A 23,550-nucleotide genomic window follows, 5' to 3' on the forward strand; every position below is an offset into this window, starting at 1 on the left:
TTGATTAAAAATATTAATGATATCAACACTTATATATTTATTCAATCTTCACATATACAAAAATTTCTTTATGATAATTTTAAAAGTAGTACTATTGAAAAATCCCTGTCCGAATGTTGATTTGAATCATCAAACAAATTTACACTTCATCTCACCGAGCTATGTTGACATTTTGAATCTATTTAAAAATATCTATTCAATCAACGATTACTTCATTTGTTGCCCATCCTCTAGATGGGAGGGTGTTGCTCTTCCCAGGTACTTTACAGGATACTGTATCTTACCAATGTGTTACTGTACACATAATGATAATCATTGTATACCAGAGAAAACAATATTTGTAAAAAGAATTTATGTTTTTGTTGTCACCAGTGTAACCATAAAAATTTCTCATGTAGCAGTTACAAATTCTGATATGTTGATTTTAGGACACATTTGTAGACATATATGCTATGGTAGTCTATAACTTAAGATAAAAATAACGTAACAACAGAAACACTGGACTATCATATGGCTACGATAGTCTATAATCAGTCATCATATCGGTTCATTTGCACTTTGTTATTGTACTTATCATACAGGAAACCTCAGCAGTGACATCACTGTGCTCGATGCAGGACGTAACGGCCATACTGCCATAACGTCCATAGGATGAAACAGCCATACCCCGAAAAGATGGAGATTCACTTGTTGTCGAGTATCGAGTTGCGAGTTAAGAAAATCGAGTTGCAAGTTAAGAAAGTCGAGTTGCGAGTTACGAAAGTCGAGTTGCGAGTTACGAAAGTCGAGTTGCGAGTTACGAAAGTCGAGTTGCGAGTTACGAAAGTCGAGTTGCGAGTTACGAAAGTCGAGTTGCGAGTTACGAAAGTCGAGTTGCGAGTTACGAAAGTCGAGTTGCGAGTTACGAAATTCGAGTTGCGAGTTACAAAAGTCGAGTTGCGAGGTACAAAAGTTGAGTTGCGAGTTAAGAAAATCGAGTTGCGAGTTAAGAAAGTCGAGTTGCGAGCTACAAAAGTCGAATTGTGTAAAAATGTGGAAACTATAATATTTCAATTTTTTGGTGTAACTGATAACATTTCGGAATGATGATTTCTTATAGAATTGTATATAGTGTTGTTGACTATTTTTGTGGTTTGGACTCTATCTGAGTCTCTTGTAAAAATAAAATGGACTAGATAATCACTACGTTTAGTATTTTCTGGAGAAGCAGATAGCCTTTTGAAATACAGCAGATGGCTTGCATTTTAATTATTTTTAAATTTCATACATAGCACCGTCGTATTAAACGTAAAGGGACATAGCAACTAAACTATATTTCATATATGTAAAACACCCCTTCTGCAGATTTCGTGTAAAATGGGCTTTTTGGGGCAGCTGCGGAGCCGGGCAATATTCGTTAGGGACCGCAAAATTTATTGTTTGTCAGTGACACTCAAAATTGAGGATGTTAAAATTATATATGTCTTATGCATTGGCTAGAAATGAAGGGGATATGATGGGCGTGAATAAAACCAGTTTAAACACGCCGCTTTTTTGTGTCTGACCAATTTCAGGAACCTTTAGCCTTTGTTGCTCTTGTATACATTTTAATTTTGGTTCATCTTTATATTTAGCAGCATAGAATGGCGTCTACATTCTTTATCTATCTATATTGTGTTTCGGGCCTGCTCAGGGCTCCCTCTAGGTGTGTGATTGTTCGCTGTGTTAATTTGTAGACCTAATGACCTTTGGTTGAATATATATTTTGATTTGGTTGCTGTCTTTTTGACTCATTCCACATTTTTATTCCTTATTTTATAAATGTAGCTGTCAAAGATACTATTGTAAAAACTATATTTGCGCCATTTACAGGTAAGATTTAATTGGAAAGTATAAAATGATTATTGCTACATCGTGATTTCATACGTATTTATTTAAAGTCAGTGGCAGATCCAGAAATTTTCATAAGTGGGGGTCCACTGACTGACCTAAGAGGGGGCCCGCTCCAGTCACGCTTCAGTGATTCCCTATATAAGCAAACACTTTTTTTCCCAAAAAGGGGGCCCCTGGCCCCGCCCCCTCCTAAATCCGCCTCTGAAAGTATTGGGTAACTTATTAAACTGAGTCACTTAGGTTTAAACTTGAGTTATATAGACGTGTTCACATGTTTGATATTGTCAATTATAAGTTATTTTAAACTTAATTAAATTAAACATCAACCCAACAATGTTAGATCTGTAAATTTGCTTTCGCAAATTTTTGGTTCTTCCCTCGCGGGGATTCGAACCCATGCTACTGTGATATCGTGACACCAAATCGCCTGCACTATATATATATATGTTATAGAGTAAAATTACTTGGATTGTAAGATGATGAAGTTCGCAATTTGAATATTGCTTATAGTAAATTTTTTGTATAGCTCTCCCTTTCCGTTCTTAAAAAGTCAATATACATTTTAAACCTAGATACTTATAATTGTAAACACATTCTATTATATCTTTTTCGCAATACAAATATTCTTTTAAAATTTTTCCAGGTTTGTTAAACATATTAACTTTGGTTTTAGATAGAGTGACCTCTAAACACTCGTGTTTGAAAGACTTGCCTTGGAACTAGACAAAAAATAACAAGATCCTCTGCATACATGAGGCACTCAATTTTGCGGTCATTTATATCAACAGCATCTAGGGTTTCATTTAATGCATCCGGTTAAATCTTTTATAAAAATCTTAAAAAGGTTGGGATTCAAAATATCCCCTTCGTTTACTTCAATTTGGGAATACAAATTAGAAGTAAGCACATTATCTATTTTCGCACATAATTCACTTTTATTATACATATCTGTCACGATTGCATGGAAATTACTTCCTATGTTTGGCGGCAAAAACACACGTTTTTCAAAACGATGGATGTAATAATGAAAACGGAAAATATCGATCTTCAATCGGATTTAAAAAGTCTATATATATATATATATATATCGATGTAGTTTTAAAAAGATTAATCTTATTTGAATCGATCTTTTTTCAAGGTTTAAATGTTTAGATCGATCGCTTTTGTCAGGTGAATGTTAATATATATTCAGATATGAAAATAAATCTGCGCATGTTCGGCGTGTTTAAAAATGATGGATGGAATACGAAAAGTAAACATAGATTCGGCTATTTTTTTTTATTATCTTCTAAATCAATAAGTTCTATTTGTTTGCTGCAAATCCTCATCTTCAAACGCATTGGCCGTTCGTTATTTAGCGATAGATATATAGTTTACACACATATCTTTGTTTAATGACTTGTGATGTACGATCCAAAATAATGATTAATAAGTCCATACGAAATTCCAATGAGCAAACTATTTTCTCAATGATTTTGCAATGTGTTATAGTTTGCGCGAGATGCAGAATTTCCTTTACTATTCTATTTTTAGGATTATTTGTTTACAAAAGGTAATTTATGGTCAGATCGGTTCTTTTTTTGTTGTAGTGTAAACGCATTGAATTAAATAAGATCGATCTCGTCCATTAAGGATACATTATTTTTTTAAAATGCTTCCAGAACTTAACTTATATTAGACTCTAATAAATAAGTATCACATAAACTGTTTCAAATCCCACAATCACGGGAATAACTAAGTTCAGGTGCATGCATGATGTGAATCAAACCTGAAAATTCGGTGTAAACAATATTTTTTTAACTCGCAACTCGACTTTCTTAACTCGCAACTCGACTTTTGTAACTCGCATCTCGACTTTTGTAACTCGCAACTCGACTTGAAACTCGCAACTCGACTTTCTTAACTCGCAACTCGACTTTCTTAACTCGCAAACTCGACTTTCATAACTCGAAACTCGACTTGCTTAACTCGCAACTCGACTTTCTTAACTCGCAACTTGCAACTCGACGATAAGAAACCCTCCAATTAAACGGCCATAGTTCAAAAACGGCCATACTTCATTTGTACTTTGTAAAGACGTCCATGTTTTTTTTTTTTTTTTGTAGATGTTATATATATATGTTTATCTGTATAACTAACAAAAATATTATCTTTTTGTGTTTCTTATTCAAGAGTATAATTGGTATGATTGTCAGGAATACATTTCTCCATCAACAAACGCTGGCAAATCAAGCTGTAATTCATTTCCGCTCTAGATAAGAAGATTCAGTAGCAATGAAATTATGTTAGACATATTTTTTTTTTGGTGACCTGAACTGGGGGGGCACGTGCCCCCTGTGCCCCACTGGTAAATACGCCACTAATCAGTCATTGGAAAATTCTACAGTATTCTCTGTCTTGGAAAGATGTTCTGCAAATGGAATGACCCTAAACTAGAAGACTCGAATGAATTGCCTTCCTTAAAGTTAACCTTTTCACTGAGTCCTGTTTTAAATTTCACCAAGATTGAGAAGATTTTAATTGTTTAGTATAATATATTTTTTACCGATATCTACAGCGACAGTCAACATTCCTAAACTTCTTATAAAATGTACGATAAAAATGATTCTTCAGAAATTTGTTTATAACTGTTAATGAAGAAATGATCAATATACTTGCATAATATGGCCCCAACAAGATGTAATCACAAGTGATAATGATCAAGTAGAGATAACTCTTATAAGAATAAATAAAGGTGCACAGTACATCTCTTGTGCAGAAAAAAATACTAAAAAATCATATTTATATTATTAAAATGAATAAATACTTATTTCATTATCATGATTATTATATTTTATGGTACAAACTCAATAAAAAATATTTTTTAAGTGTGGCAAATATGTCCCATGGACGATGTGGGGGTATGGCCGACACATCCTATGGCCGTCATGGAAGTATTCGCGTCGCAAGCTGGTCGCGTCTCGAAAGCACTGCGCTAATACCAACATACAAAATAAGTCAAGAATACGTTTTTTTTATCTTCTTAATCTTCTTATTAAAAAAATGTTTCTGAAGTATTGTACACAAATGCCAATTTTTTAATGGCCGTTTGAAACCTAACTTCCGAAATGCCTGAAAACATTTCAGAACTTCAGAAAATCCCTCTTCCGACCCTTATTGTTTTGTTTACCATGTACATTCCATTTAGCGTCATCAATTTATCTTAAAGGAAGACCAAACAGGCCAAGCAAATTGTATTTTTAAGAATTTCAAAATGACAAGCACCTATCTTTACACGATTTTCCTGCAAAAAAACCATCCAAAATGAAAGAAAAACTTTGGGAAACAAACTCCTATTCTTCAGCATGTTCAGTAGCTTTATGTAGTATTGTCGATTTCAGTGTATACTTTGAGTCTGGTTCCAGTCGCGGTTTACCTATGTGCATATGTTTGCACTAGCCGGGGTGGAATTTTAATAGCCAGGTATCAGTCCATTGCGATAGTTTATTTAAGTCACTTTGTAATTGAGTTTTATCCTCTTTGACTAATTGTGTTAAAAATTTTAGTATTATCTGCAAAGAGGTATATGTTGGAATCGACCAGGTGTGGTAGGTCATTTATAAAAAAAAAATCTTTTCTATTTGTATTAAAAGTTTTTGAAGATCTCATGGAAGATAAACATGTCATTGTTAAATGTGTTACCTTCATTAAATAAAGATTTTTATTTATTTATTATGATTATCTCAAAAATTAATCAAGTCAAAAAGACCTTACTTGAATATCTATTTCTGACATATTTAGATTTCATATTTTGTCTTAAATTCTTTTGAAGAAAAAAAAAATCTTGTTAATCCTTAATAATTTATCTTTCAGACATAATTTATAGAATCATTTTATGTAGTGTAGATCAAAAGTTATCATGATACATAATATAGTTTTGTTTGTTCAGGTATATACATTGTAATGTATATCACAGAAGTTTTTAAAGCTAATTAGAGGTGAATGTTTATTGTTGATGTTGAAAACTCTGCCAATTTTTACATCAACTTAAAATAAATTTATTTTGTATTTTACATGTTTCAGGCACAATGTTGCTTTTGGAAGGCATCATGTGGCCTTTGCTGTTTTTGCCTGCCACCAATAAATGAATCAACAACTACACGTATTATGTATACCATCTTTTTTGTTATTGGTTTTCTGGTTGCCTGTTTTATGCTGTCACCAAATTTTGAAAATGCTATTATGGAAAATGTAAGTACAAATGATCATAATTCTAGATGTACTACATTGTAGGAATCCAGGTGTGATCACCACACTCTAAAAGTAAATTGCTAATGAAAATTAATCGCTCAAAGGACCTAAGTTTATATATTCATGCACACAATATTTATATTCATATATAGTCATGACAGAACTGCAGTTATTTTCCAAATTTGATTTATAATGCAGCAAAACTTATAAGACATGATTTTGAAAAGTATTATGTCAAAAGTTCTTTTTTGGAGGGAACCATAATTTAATGTCAAGACAAAAACAGCTATTTCATTGATATATCGGTAATTTCTTTGTATTTCATGATATTTCATATAAATGTTCATCTATTTCACATCCTTTATTTTCAAATCTATCAATTACAGGTAGAAATTTGAAAAGAAAATAAACAGGAAAATCCGAAATATTTAGGATATGTCGATAATTCACCTTGCTATCCTGTTCAATAAAATCATATCATTGTTGAATTACCAATATTCTTATATGGTTTTTAGCTACAACAAATTTGTACCATGTTAAATGTAGAACAAATTAATTACATGAATTATGTATAACATTTTAATTTCAATTCACTCCTCAGTCCTGACAGTTGGTTATTTGAGGTATTAGTATAATTTGTAGACATCATATATATGCATGGTAATTTCAATCCAATCCTGACATTTGGTTACTTAATTATAAGGTATTTTTTTGTCATGTTTATAGATACCAGGATTCAATGAGACATGTTTGGAGTTAAATGCTGGAGCCAACTGTGGCAGGTTAACCGGTTATAAAGCAGTATATAGACTGTGTTTTGGAATGGTTGTGTACAGCTTTATCATGTTTATCACAACACTTTGTGTATCATCCAGCGCTCAGTGCAGAGGAGCGTGGCATAATGGGTAATACATTCTTATATACCTTTAAAACATATATTGATAAATGGAGATTTGATAATTTTTTTATGAGGCCTTTGCTTATAAGTTATAACAAATTTCACAAAATAATATTGTATACATACACATTTACAAATAATAAGACATTACAAAAGTATAATGCTTGTAAACATGGTAAAAGTTACGTCTCTTTAAAATTCTAATTATCTACATTTTTTCCCTGACTTTAAGTTTGGAAAAATTAATATAAGAGCTTGACTTATTGGAAAGATATTTGTAAATTGTCAATAACCATGTGTTGTTTTATGGAAATCTTTTGAATTTGTTTTTGTTCTTGAGTCGCTGTCTTATTGTCATATAAAAATGTTTTAATTAAAGATTTTGGTTGTGGAAGTTTTTACTGTTGGTTGGTTGCTGTGCCGGAGGATTTTTTGTGCCATCAGAATACAGTATATGTAAGTAACACAGCTGTAAACAAAGTCTCATTTAAGTTATCTGTTAAAGATCATATGCCATTTTTCATCTACAGGGTTAATGATTAATTTAATTGCCATGAGTTCTTCAATTAAAATTAAAAATCTATATCCTGTTCAACTTCTTGTCTAGAAAAACAAATGAGAAATAAACAAGCAAGTTGTTGTTTTGATGGAAGATTATTTTCAAGTGTTTATTTATTGATGTCATGATCATTTCTCTGATTGAACAGTAGTTTTACTATATGTGTATATATCATTGATGTCATGATCATTTCTCTGATTGAACAGTAGTTTTACTATATGTGTATATATCATTGATGTCATGATCATTTCTCTGATTGAACAGTAGTTTTACTATATGTGTATATATCATTGATGTCATGATCATTTCTCTGATTGAACAGTAGTTTTACTATATGTGTATATATCATTGATGTCATGATCATTTCTCTGATTGAACAGTAGTTTTACTATATGTGTATATATCATTGATGGCATGATCATTTCTCTGATTGAACAGTAGTTTTACTATATGTGTATATATCATTGATGGCATGATCATTTCTCTGATTGAACAGTAGTTTTACTATATGTGTATATATCATTGATGTCATGATCATTTCTCTGATTGAACAGTAGTTTTACTATATGTGTATATATCATTGATGTCATGATCATTTCTCTGATTGAACAGTAGTTTTACTATATGTGTATATATCATTGATGGCATGATCATTTCTCTGATTGAGCAGTAGTTTAACTATATATGTGTATATATCATTGATGGCATGATCATTTCTCTCATTGAGCAGTACTTTTACTATATGTGTATATATCATTGATGGCATGATCATTTCTCTGATTGAACAGTAGTTTTACTATATGTGTATATATCATTGATGGCATGATCATTTCTCTGATTGAACAGTAGTTTTACTATATGTGTATATATCATTGATGGCATGATCATTTCTCTGATTGAGCAGTAGTTTTACTATATGTGTATATATCATTGATGGCATGATTATTTCTCTGATTGAGCAGTACTTTTACTATATGTGTATATATCATTGATGGCATGATCATTTCTCTCATTGAGCAGTACTTTTACTATATGTGTATATATCATTTTTGAAACATGATATTTTAATGAAAAGGTATATCATGTATTCTAACATGACGTCCTTCAAACGCTTTGAGTACACACCCGTGGTAAAATATGAATATATTGCCAGTGCTGTTCCGATTGTACTCCCACGTCATATGCTTTTTTATGAATGAGATACCCGACATCATAGAACAATGACGTTAGAATGGAAGCATTTTACGGGAAAATACACGCTTGTGAATCCGAAAATCATCACAAGGAAACATACACAAATGATGCTAAAATGTGGCAAAAGCCCTTTATTGTACATCATATAAGACATATAAATAAATTATCATTCAAATTCATCCAAAACTGTCTAAATACATTATTTTATATAGTTTAAGCATGTCACTAATGCAGTTTGCTCCGTTCTTTTACGCTAGTTTATTAGTGCGTTTATTTATGGGAACGGCAAATATTTGCCTACACCTAGAGCGCTTTGATCCAAAAGAATTGCCGTATGTGTCCTATCAGAATCGAAATAATTCATGGGGGCTTGAATATATCTAGATTTTACCACGGGTTGTCCCTTTATGCCGATATTTTACCCCTCGCTATCGCTCAGGGGTAAAATATTTGTCATAAAGGGCCAACCCGTGGTAAAATCACGATATATTCAAGCCCCCATGAATTATTTCTTAATTATGAAGAATTTAAGAAGAAAAACATGATATAAAATATTTGCCTGTTAACTTTCCCTCTTTCCTTCTTCATATGATGGCATCAACATGATCAAGTCATTGCTTGTATGTTTAAAGATAAGATTTAAGCTAAACATAAAAAAGGATAACAGAAATTTCACAAAATATCTGACAATACAGCAGATCACACCAACTACCAGTATAATTTAAAAAAAAAAACCCAAAGAAAACAAGGAACAATACTGGATCCAGAACTTGGAAAGAGGCACCCTATGTGGTGGGATTTAACAGTTTATCATATCTACAAATCTCCCTCTTTCCCTAACAAAGATCCAAAAGAAAACCACACCATTCTGAATATGATGTGGCTCACATGAATTGTAGATACATTTTGTACCTTTTGACAAAGTTTGATATAATTAAATACATGTACGTTGTTCATTTATTTTATTAGTGATTAACATTGATCTTTTCCACAGACTGGATGTATTTTGGTATGGTAGGAGGGTTCATCTTTATTTTACTACAACTCATTCTCCTGGTGGACTTTTCACACTCCTGGAATGCTAATTGGTAAGTTTTGAAATTGGTTATTCATGTTAATCTCACACTACAGGTATGGGTAATAGCAAGTTTTATTCTTTTTTGTGAATTGATGAAGAAATGGTTTGATCATGGAGAGGACTTACATAGGCTTTGACTGTTGCCCAATCCAATTTAATTTATTTGAATAAAATATTGTTTAAACAAAATTAAACTAAAGGGTTCAACATGAAGAGTAGTCTAATTGCCATGGGCAAGTGAAAGTTATTTGAACAACAATAGTCATGTGCAATCAGGCAAGTTTGAAAACCAAGAAAAATGCTCTGGAATTTTATCACAATAATATCTCTTTTTATGCAATAAACCATAATATCATTCATCCTTAATAATATTCACAGACTTATTTTTATTAGTTCCTAACCCATGAATAGTCCTCTACCGACAAAGTCATTGGGACTTTACATGTAGGTTTGCAGTCTGTCTGTCTGTCCATCCGTCAGTCCAGCAAACCAGTTTTCCATACTTTTTTTCTTCATGCTTGAAGATATTGATTCCAAATTTGATATGGTATATAGTTTTATCATGACAATTTACAGATCAAGTTCAAATTATGTTCTGGTCTGATGGTTTTGTGCAGAGTTATGATCATTGGACTCAGAAAATTCACTTAAATAATCAGTTTTCCACACTTTTTTTATGCCCCACCTAGGGGCATTATGTTTTCTGGTCTGTGCGTCCGTCCGTTCGTCCGTTCGTTCGTCCGTCCGTTCGTTCATCCGTCCGTCTGTCCGTTCGTTTGTCCGTCCGTCTGTCCCGCTTCAGGTTAAAGTTTTTGGTCAAGGTAGTTTTTGATGAAGTTTAAGTCCAATCGACTTCAAACTTAGTACACATGTCCCCTATGATAAGATCTTTCTAATTTTAATGCCAAATTAGAGTTTTTACCCCAATTTCACGGTCCACTGAACATGGAAAATGATAGTGCGAGTGGGGCATTGGTGTACTGAAGACACATTCTTGTTTTGTCATGCTTGAAGATATTGAATTAATAATTGGTATATAGTTTTATCATGACAAGTTACAGATCAAAATCTAATTTTGTTTTAGTCTGATGATTTTGTGCAGAGTTATGGTCCTTTGAGTTTGACTTAGAAAATTTACTCAAATAATCTGATTTCCCTATACCATTGTATACCAGTCTTTTTATCATGCTTGAATAAATTTACTTGATATATATTATGTAGTTCACAACATGACAAGTTATAGATCAAGAAAGCATTTTGTTCCAGTACAATGAATTCTTAACTGGTAGGGGACTATGTATTGCCTTGCAAAATTCTTAGAATGCTTGTTAATCTCTGCATTTTACTTTTCTATAACAAAATTTAAAGAAAATTGTAATATCAGTGCACTATTATGTTGTTGCCGCAGAATTTGATACTTGCTAGATAACTTATTTTAGAAAAAAAAACAGATACCAAGTTGTCTGAGATCAATATGATATCATTGACATTATAATCAGAAAAATACCTGTTACACTGAAAAATTCTTTATACATGTACTTTTAAGGACTGGTCTAAAGAAAAATAAGAAAAGTATGGTTGGTTATTGTGGTAAGTGAAATCATAAAACTAATACTGTGGATGCATTTATTTTCATGGGTAACAATTTTAGTCTATTGAAAAGTAAAATCACAAAAATACTGAACTCCAAGGAAAATTCAAAAAGGAAAGTTTCCAATCAAATGGCAAAATCAAAAGTTCAAACACATCAAACGAATGGATAACAACTGTCATATTCCTGACTTGGTACAGGCATTTTCCTATGTAGAAAATGGTGGATTGAACCTGGTATTAAAGCTAGCTAAACATTTTTGTATTTGATTTAGTGGTTTTTCAAAAGTCTATAAGTTTCCATAAAAAATTTGTAATTCTTTGGACTTTTGAATTTGTGTTACCTGGGTAACCAAGAAATCCACCTAAATTTGTATCCAACAATTAATAATGACTCCACAGTTACATCTTGCATATTTAACTGTTGACTCGTCCATCCACCATGGATAATAGTGATTATATAGTTTAAATACTGTATTGCTGATTTTTTTAACCAGACTAAGATATATGGTCCTATATAATGAGTGAAACATCTCTTCAGCAAATATGTCTAGGTCATACCGTAAATTTGGAAATTATTGTGTGCATTTATTATTGCGATTTTTTTTCATTTTAGACCTAAATGCGATTTTAATTTTTTACGATTTTGAGAAAAATCCTGTTTAATTCATATAAAATTTTTCAAAATTTGAGTTTTAATTATTGCATTTTTATATACTGTTAAAATCACTACTCATTAATCATATATTTATTTTCATTTACAATTACAGCACCTTTCCAGAACTTGATGGTGTTTGTTGTGCCTGTCCTTTACCAGATTCATGCTTGACTTCAGTAGATAAAAGGGAGACAATCCTTTAAAACATTTCCCCAATGTTAATTCTGTAAATTCTTTGCTAATACCATTCTTTGCTTACTGTTTAACAAACTTGACCTGACTAGAATGAAAGTTTCTAATTGCATGTTGTATTCTATCTCTGCTATGTTTAATTCATTCTATTACAGGAACAATGCTCTGTGCTGGCATGCTGTATGCTATCTGTGTCTTTGGAACTATCATGCTGTTTGTTAACTATACCAGCAAGAATGGATGTACTCATAACAAAGTATTCATTGGAGTGAATGTTGGACTCTGTATTCTGTTATCTTTTGTTACTATGTTACCAGTGGCAACCAAACGTAAGACGATATATATTGTATTCTGTTATCTTTTGTTACTATGTTACCAGTGGCAACCAAATGTAAGACAATATATATTGTATTCTGTTATCTCTTGTTACTATGTTACCAGTAGCAACCAAATGTAAGACACTATATAATATTTGAATATTATCATTTCTGTCCTTCAACAGATTCCTGTCAGTGTAATAACAACTTTTTGGGGTTGAAATCACATTTATATAATTATATAATAACATTTCAAAACAAGGTTGTTATACATTTATACACCACAAGTAAATATGAACACAGCATTATGCAACATACATTTGTATAAAAGTAGAAGTGTAAGATTGTATGCATAATTTATTGACATATTATCTAAACATCAGCCCAACAATGTTAAATCTGTAAATTTGCTTTCAAACTCATGCAAATGAGATATCTTGACACTAAATCGCCTGCACTGTATCTGACGCGCTAGACCACTCGACCACCTTGGCTTCACAAAATAAAAGCTTTTGATGGCCGGGTGTTACCTTTCCTCGTCAGTTTTAATCTAGTGTTGTAATACCGAACATGATATATAAGGCATAAAGATGGTATTGTTACAGATCAGCTGAATTATCTATTGTAAAGGATCCTACAAATTAATGCAAGATACAGTCACAGAAATAATTATATTTATAATTATGTCTGAACCAGTGAAAAATTTACAAAAGATTTATCCATTGGATCACCAGTAGTGATGGTGATACATATCTGTGTACATTCTGTATATACAACTCGTTTAAACATCAGCCCAACAATGTTAGATCGGTTTGTTCTTCCCGTGCCTTGATTCGAACTCATGCTACTGAGATATCATGACACCAAATCGTTTGATACAGGCTAGACATATCTGAAAGATCTTGTCAAAAATTGATGAAAAATTGAAAAAAAATATTTACCTTTTTTTAATGATAAAGTAATAAAATTGGGTCAAAAATTTTCTGTTGTAAAAAATTAGAACAACAAAAAAAGAAAAATTACAGATATATTGTCAAACAATTATATTTTGATATTGTATAATGTAAGTGAAATAGAACAGCCTTATTTTAATTGTAGAAAATAAAAACAACAGTCTTCTACAAGCCTCTATTATAAGTACATATGTAATGTATTTGACCTGGTCAGCTCTGTCTAGTGAACCTCCAGAAGAGAGTAAGTAATACTTAAACTAGACTAGATATATTTTTGTGTAGCTTTTTACATCTAATAAGGGCCCCGCCAAAGGCGGGTCGCCCTATAGTGATCAGTCTGTCCGTCCGTCCGTAACACTTTGAGTCCGCTCCATATCTAGAGAACCATTATGATTTCATACTTTATACTTTACATGTTTATTAACCACCACCAGAGGGCGTGTCATGATGTATGTACAACTTCCTAGGTCAAAGGTCAAGGTAAAAAAAACTTTGGTTTCAGTTGACAACCCTGTGTCCTGTGGTGAAGATCGTGTCCGCTCTATATCTTGAGAACCGTTATCATTTTAAAGTTTATACCTGAAATGTATATAAACCAATATCAGAGGGTATGTCATAATTTATGTACAACTTCCTAGGTCAAAGGTCAAGGTCAAAAACTTTGGTTTCAGTTGACAACCCCATGTCCTATGGTAAAGATCGTGTCCGCTCTATATCTTGAGAACCGTTATCATTTTAAAGTTTATACTTGACATGTATATAAACCAACACCAAAGGGTGTGTCATAATTTTTTTACAACTTCCTAGGTCAAAGGTCAAGGTCAAAAACTTTGGTTTCAGTTGACAACCCCATGTCCTATGGTAAAGATCGTGTCAGCTCTATATCTTGAGAACCGTTATCATTTCAAAGTTTATACTTGACATGTATATAAACCAACACCAAAGGGTGTGTCATAATTTATGTGCCACTTCCTAGGTCAAAGGTCAAGGTCAAAACTTTGGTTTCAGTTGACAACCCCATGTCCTATGGTAAAGATCGTGTCCGCTCTATATCTTGAGAACCGTTATCATTTCAAAGTTTATACTTGACATGTATATAAACCAACACCAAAGGGTGTGTCATAATTTATGTGCAACGTCCTAGGTCAAAGGTCAAGGGTCAAGGTCAAAAACTTTGGTTTCAGTTGACAACCCCATGTCCTATGGTAAAGATCGTGTCCGCTCTATATCTTGAGAACCGTGATCATTTCAAAGTTTATACTTGACATGTATATAAACCAACACCAAAGGGTGTGTCATAATTTATGTGCAACTTCCTAGGTCAAAGGTCAAGGTCAAAAACTTTGGTTTCAGTTGACAACCCCATGTCCTATGGTAAAGATCGTGTCTGCTTTATATCTTGAGAACCGTTATCATTTCAAAGTTTATACTTGACATGTATATAAACCAACACCAAAGGGTGTGTCATAATTTATTTACAACTTCCTAGGTCAAAGGTCAAGGTCAAAAACTTTGATTTCAGTTGACAAACCCATGTCCTATGGTAAAGATACAATTTTTTAATGCACATTATTCACAGTGGGGCCCACAGAGATGGCTCCCATCTCAATGATATCTAGTTCATCCTCTTTTGGTATATCAATGATATTTGGTATTCAGCATTGCTAGCATTGGTCAATGGAGATTGTTAAGCACTAATCCCCTCAGTCATGGTCTACTGGCTTTGAAAATTTTGCATAGTTTGCATGTAAAAAGTTTGTTGTCAGATCAGTATAAAGGGTACAAACAAATGGTGAAACAATCATTCCGACTATCATTGACTTAACATTAGTGGTTCCCTTCAAACTAAACTCAGGGCCCACTATGGTAGTGTCTTACAAAGTTTATCCAAATTGTTTTTGCAAATTCATACATTTTTTATATTATTCAAAATTAAATCAGTCATGTCTTCTACAAAGAATACTAGACTCACCTTTCATTTGATACATTGATTGATAACATAAATTCTACATACCGGGTAGTTTGATATTTACAGTTTTACACCTATGCACAGAAACTATTTTGTTTTAAATATGTACTATTTTCCAGTATACTCTTTTTTGACCTCGCAGCCATGACTATAGTCTAGTGTGCTAAAAGTGGCATAAAATATAAGAAACAACCATTCAAAAAAAATGTCTAATGTAGTTAATCAATCTTTTAAAGTTACCATGATATTAGAAACAGTCAGGACTAGAGTATTAGAATCTATGCGACAAATAGATCCATCAAGCACTGGTACTCCACCCTCTGATAATGAACTTCTCAGAAAGATGGACCACGCTTCTGGACCGCAAGACAGTTTTCATGTTATGACTAACACAACAAAGATAATGTGTCGACCTGAACCATCATTTGCCTACAGTGAAATGGTATCAGCGTATGCTGGACTGGTGATTACTTTTATTATGGCGGTTTATGCAAGGTAATTGTTAAATGTAAAACAAAGCTATTCTATGTTTCATTTAGACTACTGATTATTTGTTATTTACTATGTAGATTTAATATTACACATTATTTTAAATATCAGTCTGGTATATCTACAAACCCATTATAAATCCAAGGTTTACACCTAGGAATGATTTCAAAACTTATTGCTGATGAAGAATATATTGCAATTAATTAGAAACCTACATTTTTTGCTGAACGTAGATGTTTTTACTAGTATGTCACATATGCTGACATACTATCTGATTTAGCAATAGGCACATCAAAGCTAAATCTGTGATGATAAAAAATATGGTCTTTTGGATCCAGTTCATAGTATTCTTCTTTTTACACTGAGGGACCTTGGTGGCTGAGTGGTCTGAGTAGTTACTACTGTAATCACAAGCTAGTCAACACTGAGGTTTTGAGTTTCTAACCTGCTAGTACGGATGCACTTGACTCTAATCTTAATTGACTAGGATTGTCAGTTTCCTTTCGAAGAACATAGTTTTCTCTGGGCACTCCAGTTTCCTGCACCAATAAAAACTGGCCACACAAAATAGCCCAAAAGCGGTGCTTAAAAGTGGCGTTAAAACACCAAAAATCAATCAATCAATCCTTTTCCACTGATTTACTTCTCATTGTTTAACCTTTATTATTGGTGTTCCCACTGTTTATATATTTCTTCTCAGCTCTTCATAAAAGTGCATATCAAGAAATAAGATGTCAAATAAGTTGATCTGGACCTTTATAACTTTGACCCTGATATTTCAACAAACATCATGATGCATGAACTGATGTTGATAAGTTTGACCTAAAGTTATCACGTCATCTTCTGGTTTGCTGAGGGAAAATGATGGTGATGTAAAATACACAAATACAATCTATAAAGCAATTAGATTTTCTTCATTTTCATAATGTAAAATATATCAATAAGCAGACAAGCTGATTATTGGTACTTTTCTCTTGTCTAAACCATGGTCTATCTCTCACAGCTGGGAAAGTTATTCAGACTTTGACATGTTGATAAGGAATGCAGATCTTTGATCATGAAATACATGTACATTGACCAATATAAATAGATAATATCATAAGAAATAAAATTAGAAAACAGGCCATACATGTGTACAAGAGATCAATATTCATCTTCTTTATAGTCACTCAAGGGTCTACTGTTATACCACTGTCCCAGGTTAGGGGGAGGGTTGGGATCCTGCTAACATGTTTAACCCGCCACATTATTTATGTATGTGCCTGTCCCAAGTCAGGAGCCTGTAATTCAGTGGTTGTGGTTTGTTTTTGTGTAACATATTTGTTTTTTGTTCATTTTATTACATAAATAAGGCCGTTAGTTTTCTCGTTTGAATTGTTTTACATTGTCTTATCAGGGCCTTTTATAGCTGACTATGCGGTATGGGCTTTGCTCATTGTTGAAGGCTGTACGGTGACCTATAGTTGTTAATGTCTGTGTCATTTTGGTCTTTTGTGGATAGTTGTCTCATTGGCAATCATACCACATCTTCTTTTTTATATTAACTAAATGGTTTTTATATACCCGGTAACCAGTGAAATATGACTATAGGTAACCAACACTTATCTAACCCCTTATATGATGACAGAAAGTAAAAAAGTCACAAGCTGTACACTTTTTATAACAGTCATAACACACATGCTTATCCTCTACAGCATGTACTATATGTATCAATATCAAATGTTATTTATATCTTATCTTGTATAAATTACAGTTTAACATCCTCAAAGGAATCCCATAAGCTTGGAATCAGAAGGGGATCAAGAGAAAATATACTTGAACCAAGACATGAAAATTGTAGTTGTTGTCCAGTCAGTATTAGTAAGTTAATCACAATGCATGGTAAATTTGTAGTATGGTAGAGTCATTGAAGTGTATACCTCAGGTATGCAGAGAGTTATGATTAAGTACATAAAATGTATAAAGTCTTATAACAATAACACTCTTGGGCTTAATTCATAGAATTGTTTTAGTCCTGTAACTTACATTATTTTCTTGTATAATCCTCAACTACACAAAAAAGAGGCTAGTAGTTATTATCTTATATGTGAAAGAAGTAAATCTACTGAACAAAAACTATGAGACCTGAAATTACTTTATCAGTTATATAATGACAGCTTCCAGGAAATATTGATAAATGATACATTATATTTGCAATGGGAATTTAACAAATACTGTATGAAATAGCCAGACAATATCAATGTGAAATTCAGAAATAAGCCTAATAAGACATAAATGGGACTCATCAAGGCCGCCCTTATTCTGTATGCTCCTGTCTCAAGTCCAGGGCCTATGAATCAGGGATTGTTGTTTGTTACTGTATATCATATTTGTTTTGAACATAAATCTGTCTGTTAGTTTTCTTGCTTGAATTGTTGAAGGCCATACAGTGACCTATAGTTGTTAACTTCCATTTCAGTTTGTCTTTGGTGGAGAGTTGTCTCATTGGCAATTTTATTTATGTAAGATAACTTGGGTAACAACATTTTCGAAAAACAAACTTGACAAAAAATAGAAAATAAAGTTTGATAGATAACCATATTTATATAAATTATATAATCTATTATTTTTGTTGATTTACAGTAATTGAGAGCTTAAATTTAATTTCTTTGTTAATTATGAATGCTGTTATTTTTTAGGACACAATCCGACTGAGAAAGGAGGCCAACCTGTTACTTACAATGAAAATAATGGTACATCTTATAATTACGCGTTCTTCCACTTTGTGTTCTGTTTAGCTAGTCTGTATGTCATGATGCAGCTTACAAACTGGTACAGGTCAGTGAATATTTACAGTATAATTTTACTTTTTTAGTCGCTTACAATTGCATCATTTGTACTAAAGAGGATAATAACAACACATCCTTATGGTTATATGAAATATCATGATAATTATAGGTTATCATTAATCATCTCAATGAGATTGATTTTCTCGCTTGAGCCGTTTCAGCAAAAGTGAGTTGAGACAACCAATAATAATCTGTTTATCGCTATTTTACCTATGGCAACATTGTTAATTTCAATGACAATGGCACGCACTTAGTATCTAGCAATAACTTTCATATCACTCTACTGTGCTGAGATAGAAATTATCAGTCAGTAAGATCAAAGGAAAATTTCATAAAATAGCTATAAATAACTGTATCAATTGATCATCATTAATATAATTCATTAATTGATTGATATAGTGAATTCGAAGACAATACATATCTTGTGAAAAAATATTGAAATTTGTTACAGCTGGCAATTCAGTAAATTAATCAAATGTTTGCATTTTATTGAAGCAGTACAAATTTTCAGATAGGAAATGCATTTAAATTCAATAATGAAATATATTTATATATTTTTCAACATTCACACATCTTGAGACAAGAATCTGTTTCTCTATTGAATTTAGGGCAATATGCAGACAAATTTAATCCTTCATTTCCAATGATCTGCAAAAAGATGTGTTTTTTTCTGTGTAACGTCACAAGACATGGTTGCTTTACTTCGAGACATCACAATAGGATATTAGAGGAAAGCAAGAAAAATTGATGTTTTAATTTAATTTTGATTAATGAAGAACTGAAACCAAACAAACCACAGTTTAATTAGATAAGAATAATCAACATTTGTGGGTCAGGAATGGATAAATCTACGAAAAATGAGAGAAATAAATATGTCTGACATAAAAAGAGGGTGAAAAATTCTTTTGGTCAACTTTAGAAAATTTTACTAATTTTTTTTCCAGGCCTGCTGAATCTGACATAAACAAGTTTGGCCTAAACTGGTCAGCAGTATGGGTAAAGATGGGATCAAGTTGGACATGTGTTATTGTATACCTGTGGGTATTGTTTTGTCGTAGATGTTGTCCTTGTTGTAGAGATCTATCATTCCCCTATAAGGATGATGATGAAGAGATTGAGGTAGGAGAGTCAGCAAGTCTCAACCACCTCCCTGAGGCAATCACATCCAGAGAATCAGTTCTTTGAATTAAATTATATTCTAATTATTTGTTAAGTCTCTGAGATATAGTTATATACTTTTCTAATTAGTAATTTTTCCATTTTATATAGTGTTACTGTTTTTGTATACCATGTTTATAATTGTTGTTTTTGTATGTATTTTGGAAAGAAAATTAAGTAGCATTAGTTAATTTATTCAATCTGATTATCACTGCCTATGGTATTGGTATGTCCTGATACCATCTGACAATTTTGGAGTCATTTGTCAAATTAATCTCTATTTTTTTCTCTTGTTAGCCAAACATGTATCCTTGAAGGGAGATAATCAATGACATATTTAATTCAAATTTTGTCTTTTTGTTCAAGTCAAAATCCATCAATGGAAAAATCAAATAACTACACAATCTATGTTTGTATATTTTTTTATATAAACCTTATCAAGCTTACCCCTTACATGGACAATACAATGAATAACGCAGACAAATCAGTTCAAAAACATTATACAATTTTATATTGTCTGAAATAAATATATAATCAATTTATTATCTATGTTTTATCTTAAACTAACAATTAGTCATAGAGGTACATACATGTTGTGTTTAGGATTGTATTATGTATGTTGTTAGTGAATAATCCTTTTATTATTAAAAAAAAACATAAATGAAAATCTGTTTGTCACGATAGAAGTTCTGGTACTTTTTTGTCATTTTTAAACAGGTTTTTTTTAAATAATCCAAATAGTTTTTACATGAGAGTAATCTGAAATTTACAAATTTTTTTTTAATTTTTTTTTATGAATTTCACTTTAGCAAATGTTTAATTTTAAACACTAAAATTCATGTTGTATTTTGATATAAACAGGCATTATATGCATTATAAAAAGTGTCCTTCACAAATTTCATGTGATTTTAACACATATTTCTTATTATAAACCTTTTTATTGATGAATTAATCTGAATTGCCTGTTAATGAGTGCCATTCTAATAAGTTTGTATTTTTTCCACTGATGGCAATCAGAAGTTAGTACTTCATAGAAGATAAGGATACATTTACAAAATTAATACAGAATTGAAACTTTTCTCGAATGAATTATGGTGAAAAACTTGTTAAAATAGGTAAGATTTGGTACCCTCACATTACACTTATATTTTTTATAACGTACCTCTGAAATTGTTTCATTGGGCATTGCTTCATGATTGTGGTACTTAACAAATTTTGTACTTTATTTTTATTTTTGTTTTGTTTTAAATGCTGTCATTACTAAAACATGTTTTAAAAATGTTAAATTTTAGTACATTTGTACTAACTAATTCATGTACATTTAATGAGGGTAGATTTTAAGGTTAATGGACAAAGATCTACTTGCCAGTAGTTTGCAGTTTTAGTGTAATATATGTTTATGTATTTTATATCCTCTAATTTATCTGTAGTCATTCCTTGGTAAAATATTCAGTATTCTGTTTATTTATTTATGAATTATATTTAATTTGTTTTGTCATAATATTACAGCCATATTGGTAATATTTTTTTTATTGAATTTTTTTATGTATTTTTTAATGTGGTGTTTGGTATTACAACATGTAATAGTATGTTGCTCAAAATTTCTATGTATTAATGGCTTCTTGTGTAGTATTATTAACAAAATGTATCTCTACATGAGGATGTTCCAACCAATCACTCACATGAAAATTAAAGGTTTCACAACGAGTGACTGTGAGAATAGAATATTGCTCGATATCAACTCAAGCTATTTAATCTCTATATATTAATAAACCATCCTTTCAATTCCTTTGACAAGTTTATATGTTTATATGTTAATGAAAGTGAACAACAAGCTTTATTCAATTCTCACAAGTTCCGATTTCTCTTATAGTAAAAATTGTCTTTTCTGATGATAGGTTTTTGTTTATTCATGCTTCACTTCAAATGTTAGTCTGCTTATGGTATTGAACATATTGCTTCTGGATTATTAGAATAGGTAGTTATCTTTTTAATAAGGAAGACGGATAATTTTATAGGAATTTGATACATTTTTCTGTATAATAGATTAGTTATATTTAGTATTTAACTCATAACAGGGTCATTAATTATAAAGTCTTATCCATAAAAACATACATGGTACTACCAGGAAGCCCTTAGAAACATTATACCTGGATTTTAAAAGATTTTTTGTAAAGTGAAAATGAAGGAGATACTCTTAATTTGCTTGTATACTGATTGATTTCCCAATTTTCAAAATGCCTGCTCTATGTGCCATGTTTGTTAAAATGGAACAGTCCTGATTAAAAACTTCATAATTATATTGTTTAACCTTTTTGTTATAGTCTTTGTATATAGGTCATTTATTTTGTGTTAAATGGTTTTTGTTTTAGATATATTATACAGTATATCTTACTATCAATGCAATGAATCTCACTTACTGATCAAGGTTGTATTGTTTTATAGATCTTTTGGGACCAAACTTATGTTACAGTACCAAGTTTGATTTGAAGAGGCGATCTCTTGTATATATAAAGAAAATGTTTTTTTTATATAGAAGAACTCTCATCAAACTAACAGCTTTTGCTTGAAATTTATTTATAGTGCAGTTTTCTACATGAATACACACAATGGCGGTTGTATAATGGTATCTTTTTTATCTATTTATACCCCCGCTTTAAAAAAGGGGGGGTATACTGTTTACCCCCGCTTTAAAAAAGGGGGGGTATACTGTTTTACCTCTGTCTGTCCGTCCGTCCGTCCGTCCATCAGTCCGTCAGTCCGTCCATCAGTCCGTCAGTCAGTCCGTCCCATGAAACTTTCGTCACATTTTTCTCAGGAACTACACATCCACCCTTTCTGTAATTTGGTATCAACATTTATATATGTCAGCCATACCGTGTGATGCGTTTTCAGATTCATCACTTGACAACTTCCTGTTTACCGAACACTTGTATGATTTTACACATGATAGCCAAGTTGAAAATTTTCGTCACATTTTTCTCAGGAACTACAATACAAGGATTTCTGAAATTTGGTTTCAGGATTTATATAAGTCAGCTATACCGTGTGATGCGTTTTCAGATTCATCCCTCGACAACTTCCTGTTTACCGAACACTTGTATGATTTTACACATGATAGCCAAGTTGAAAATTTTCGTCACATTTTTCTCAGGAACTACAATACAAGGATTTCTGAAATTTGGTTTCAGGATTTATATAAGTCAGCTATACCGTGTGATGCGTTTTCAGATTCATCACTCGACAACTTCCTGTTTACCGAACACTTGTATGATTTTACACATGATAGCCAAGTTGAAAATTTTCGTCACATTTTTCAAAGGAACTACAATACAAGGATTTCTGAAATTTGGTTTCAGGATTTATATAAGTCAGCTATACCGTGTGATGCGTTTTCAGATTCATCACTCGACAACTTCCTGTTTACCGAACACTTGCATATTTTTACACTATTAATATTATCCACTTGCGGCGGGGGTATCATCAGTGAGCAGTAGCTCGCAGTTTCACTTGTTTTTTTTATTGCAAAATTCTATATTGTCAATAGATGTGCTGTAATTTTTAT

General features: G+C 31.9%; 1 protein-coding gene across 1 annotated transcript; it reads left to right on the forward strand.

The window, feature by feature from the left end:
- Positions 1-156: 156 nt before the first annotated feature.
- Positions 157-22,624, forward strand: LOC143071609 (serine incorporator 5-like). Its single transcript, XM_076246027.1, has 12 exons — positions 157-258; positions 5,935-6,102; positions 6,829-7,007; positions 7,380-7,456; positions 9,748-9,841; positions 11,378-11,421; positions 12,427-12,600; positions 13,687-13,782; positions 15,747-16,005; positions 17,753-17,859; positions 18,678-18,816; positions 19,772-22,624. Exons 1-12 carry the CDS (start codon positions 235-237, stop codon positions 20,010-20,012), a joined length of 1,602 nt encoding a protein of 533 aa, XP_076102142.1. The 5' UTR covers positions 157-234; the 3' UTR covers positions 20,013-22,624.
- Positions 22,625-23,550: the final 926 nt, after the last annotated feature.

This window comes from Mytilus galloprovincialis, chromosome 4, assembly GCF_965363235.1.
Source record: "Mytilus galloprovincialis chromosome 4, xbMytGall1.hap1.1, whole genome shotgun sequence".
Lineage (NCBI taxonomy): Eukaryota > Metazoa > Mollusca > Bivalvia > Mytilida > Mytilidae > Mytilus > Mytilus galloprovincialis.

Coding starts and splice junctions, on each gene's coding strand:
- LOC143071609 (XM_076246027.1), top strand. CDS start 235: ATGGGAGGGTGTTGCTCTTCCCAG. Junction 7,457..9,747: donor GCCATCAGAATACAGTATAT/GTAAGTAACACA, acceptor TCTTTTCCACAG/ACTGGATGTATTTTGGTATG. Junction 16,006..17,752: donor ATTATGGCGGTTTATGCAAG/GTAATTGTTAAA, acceptor TATAAATTACAG/TTTAACATCCTCAAAGGAAT.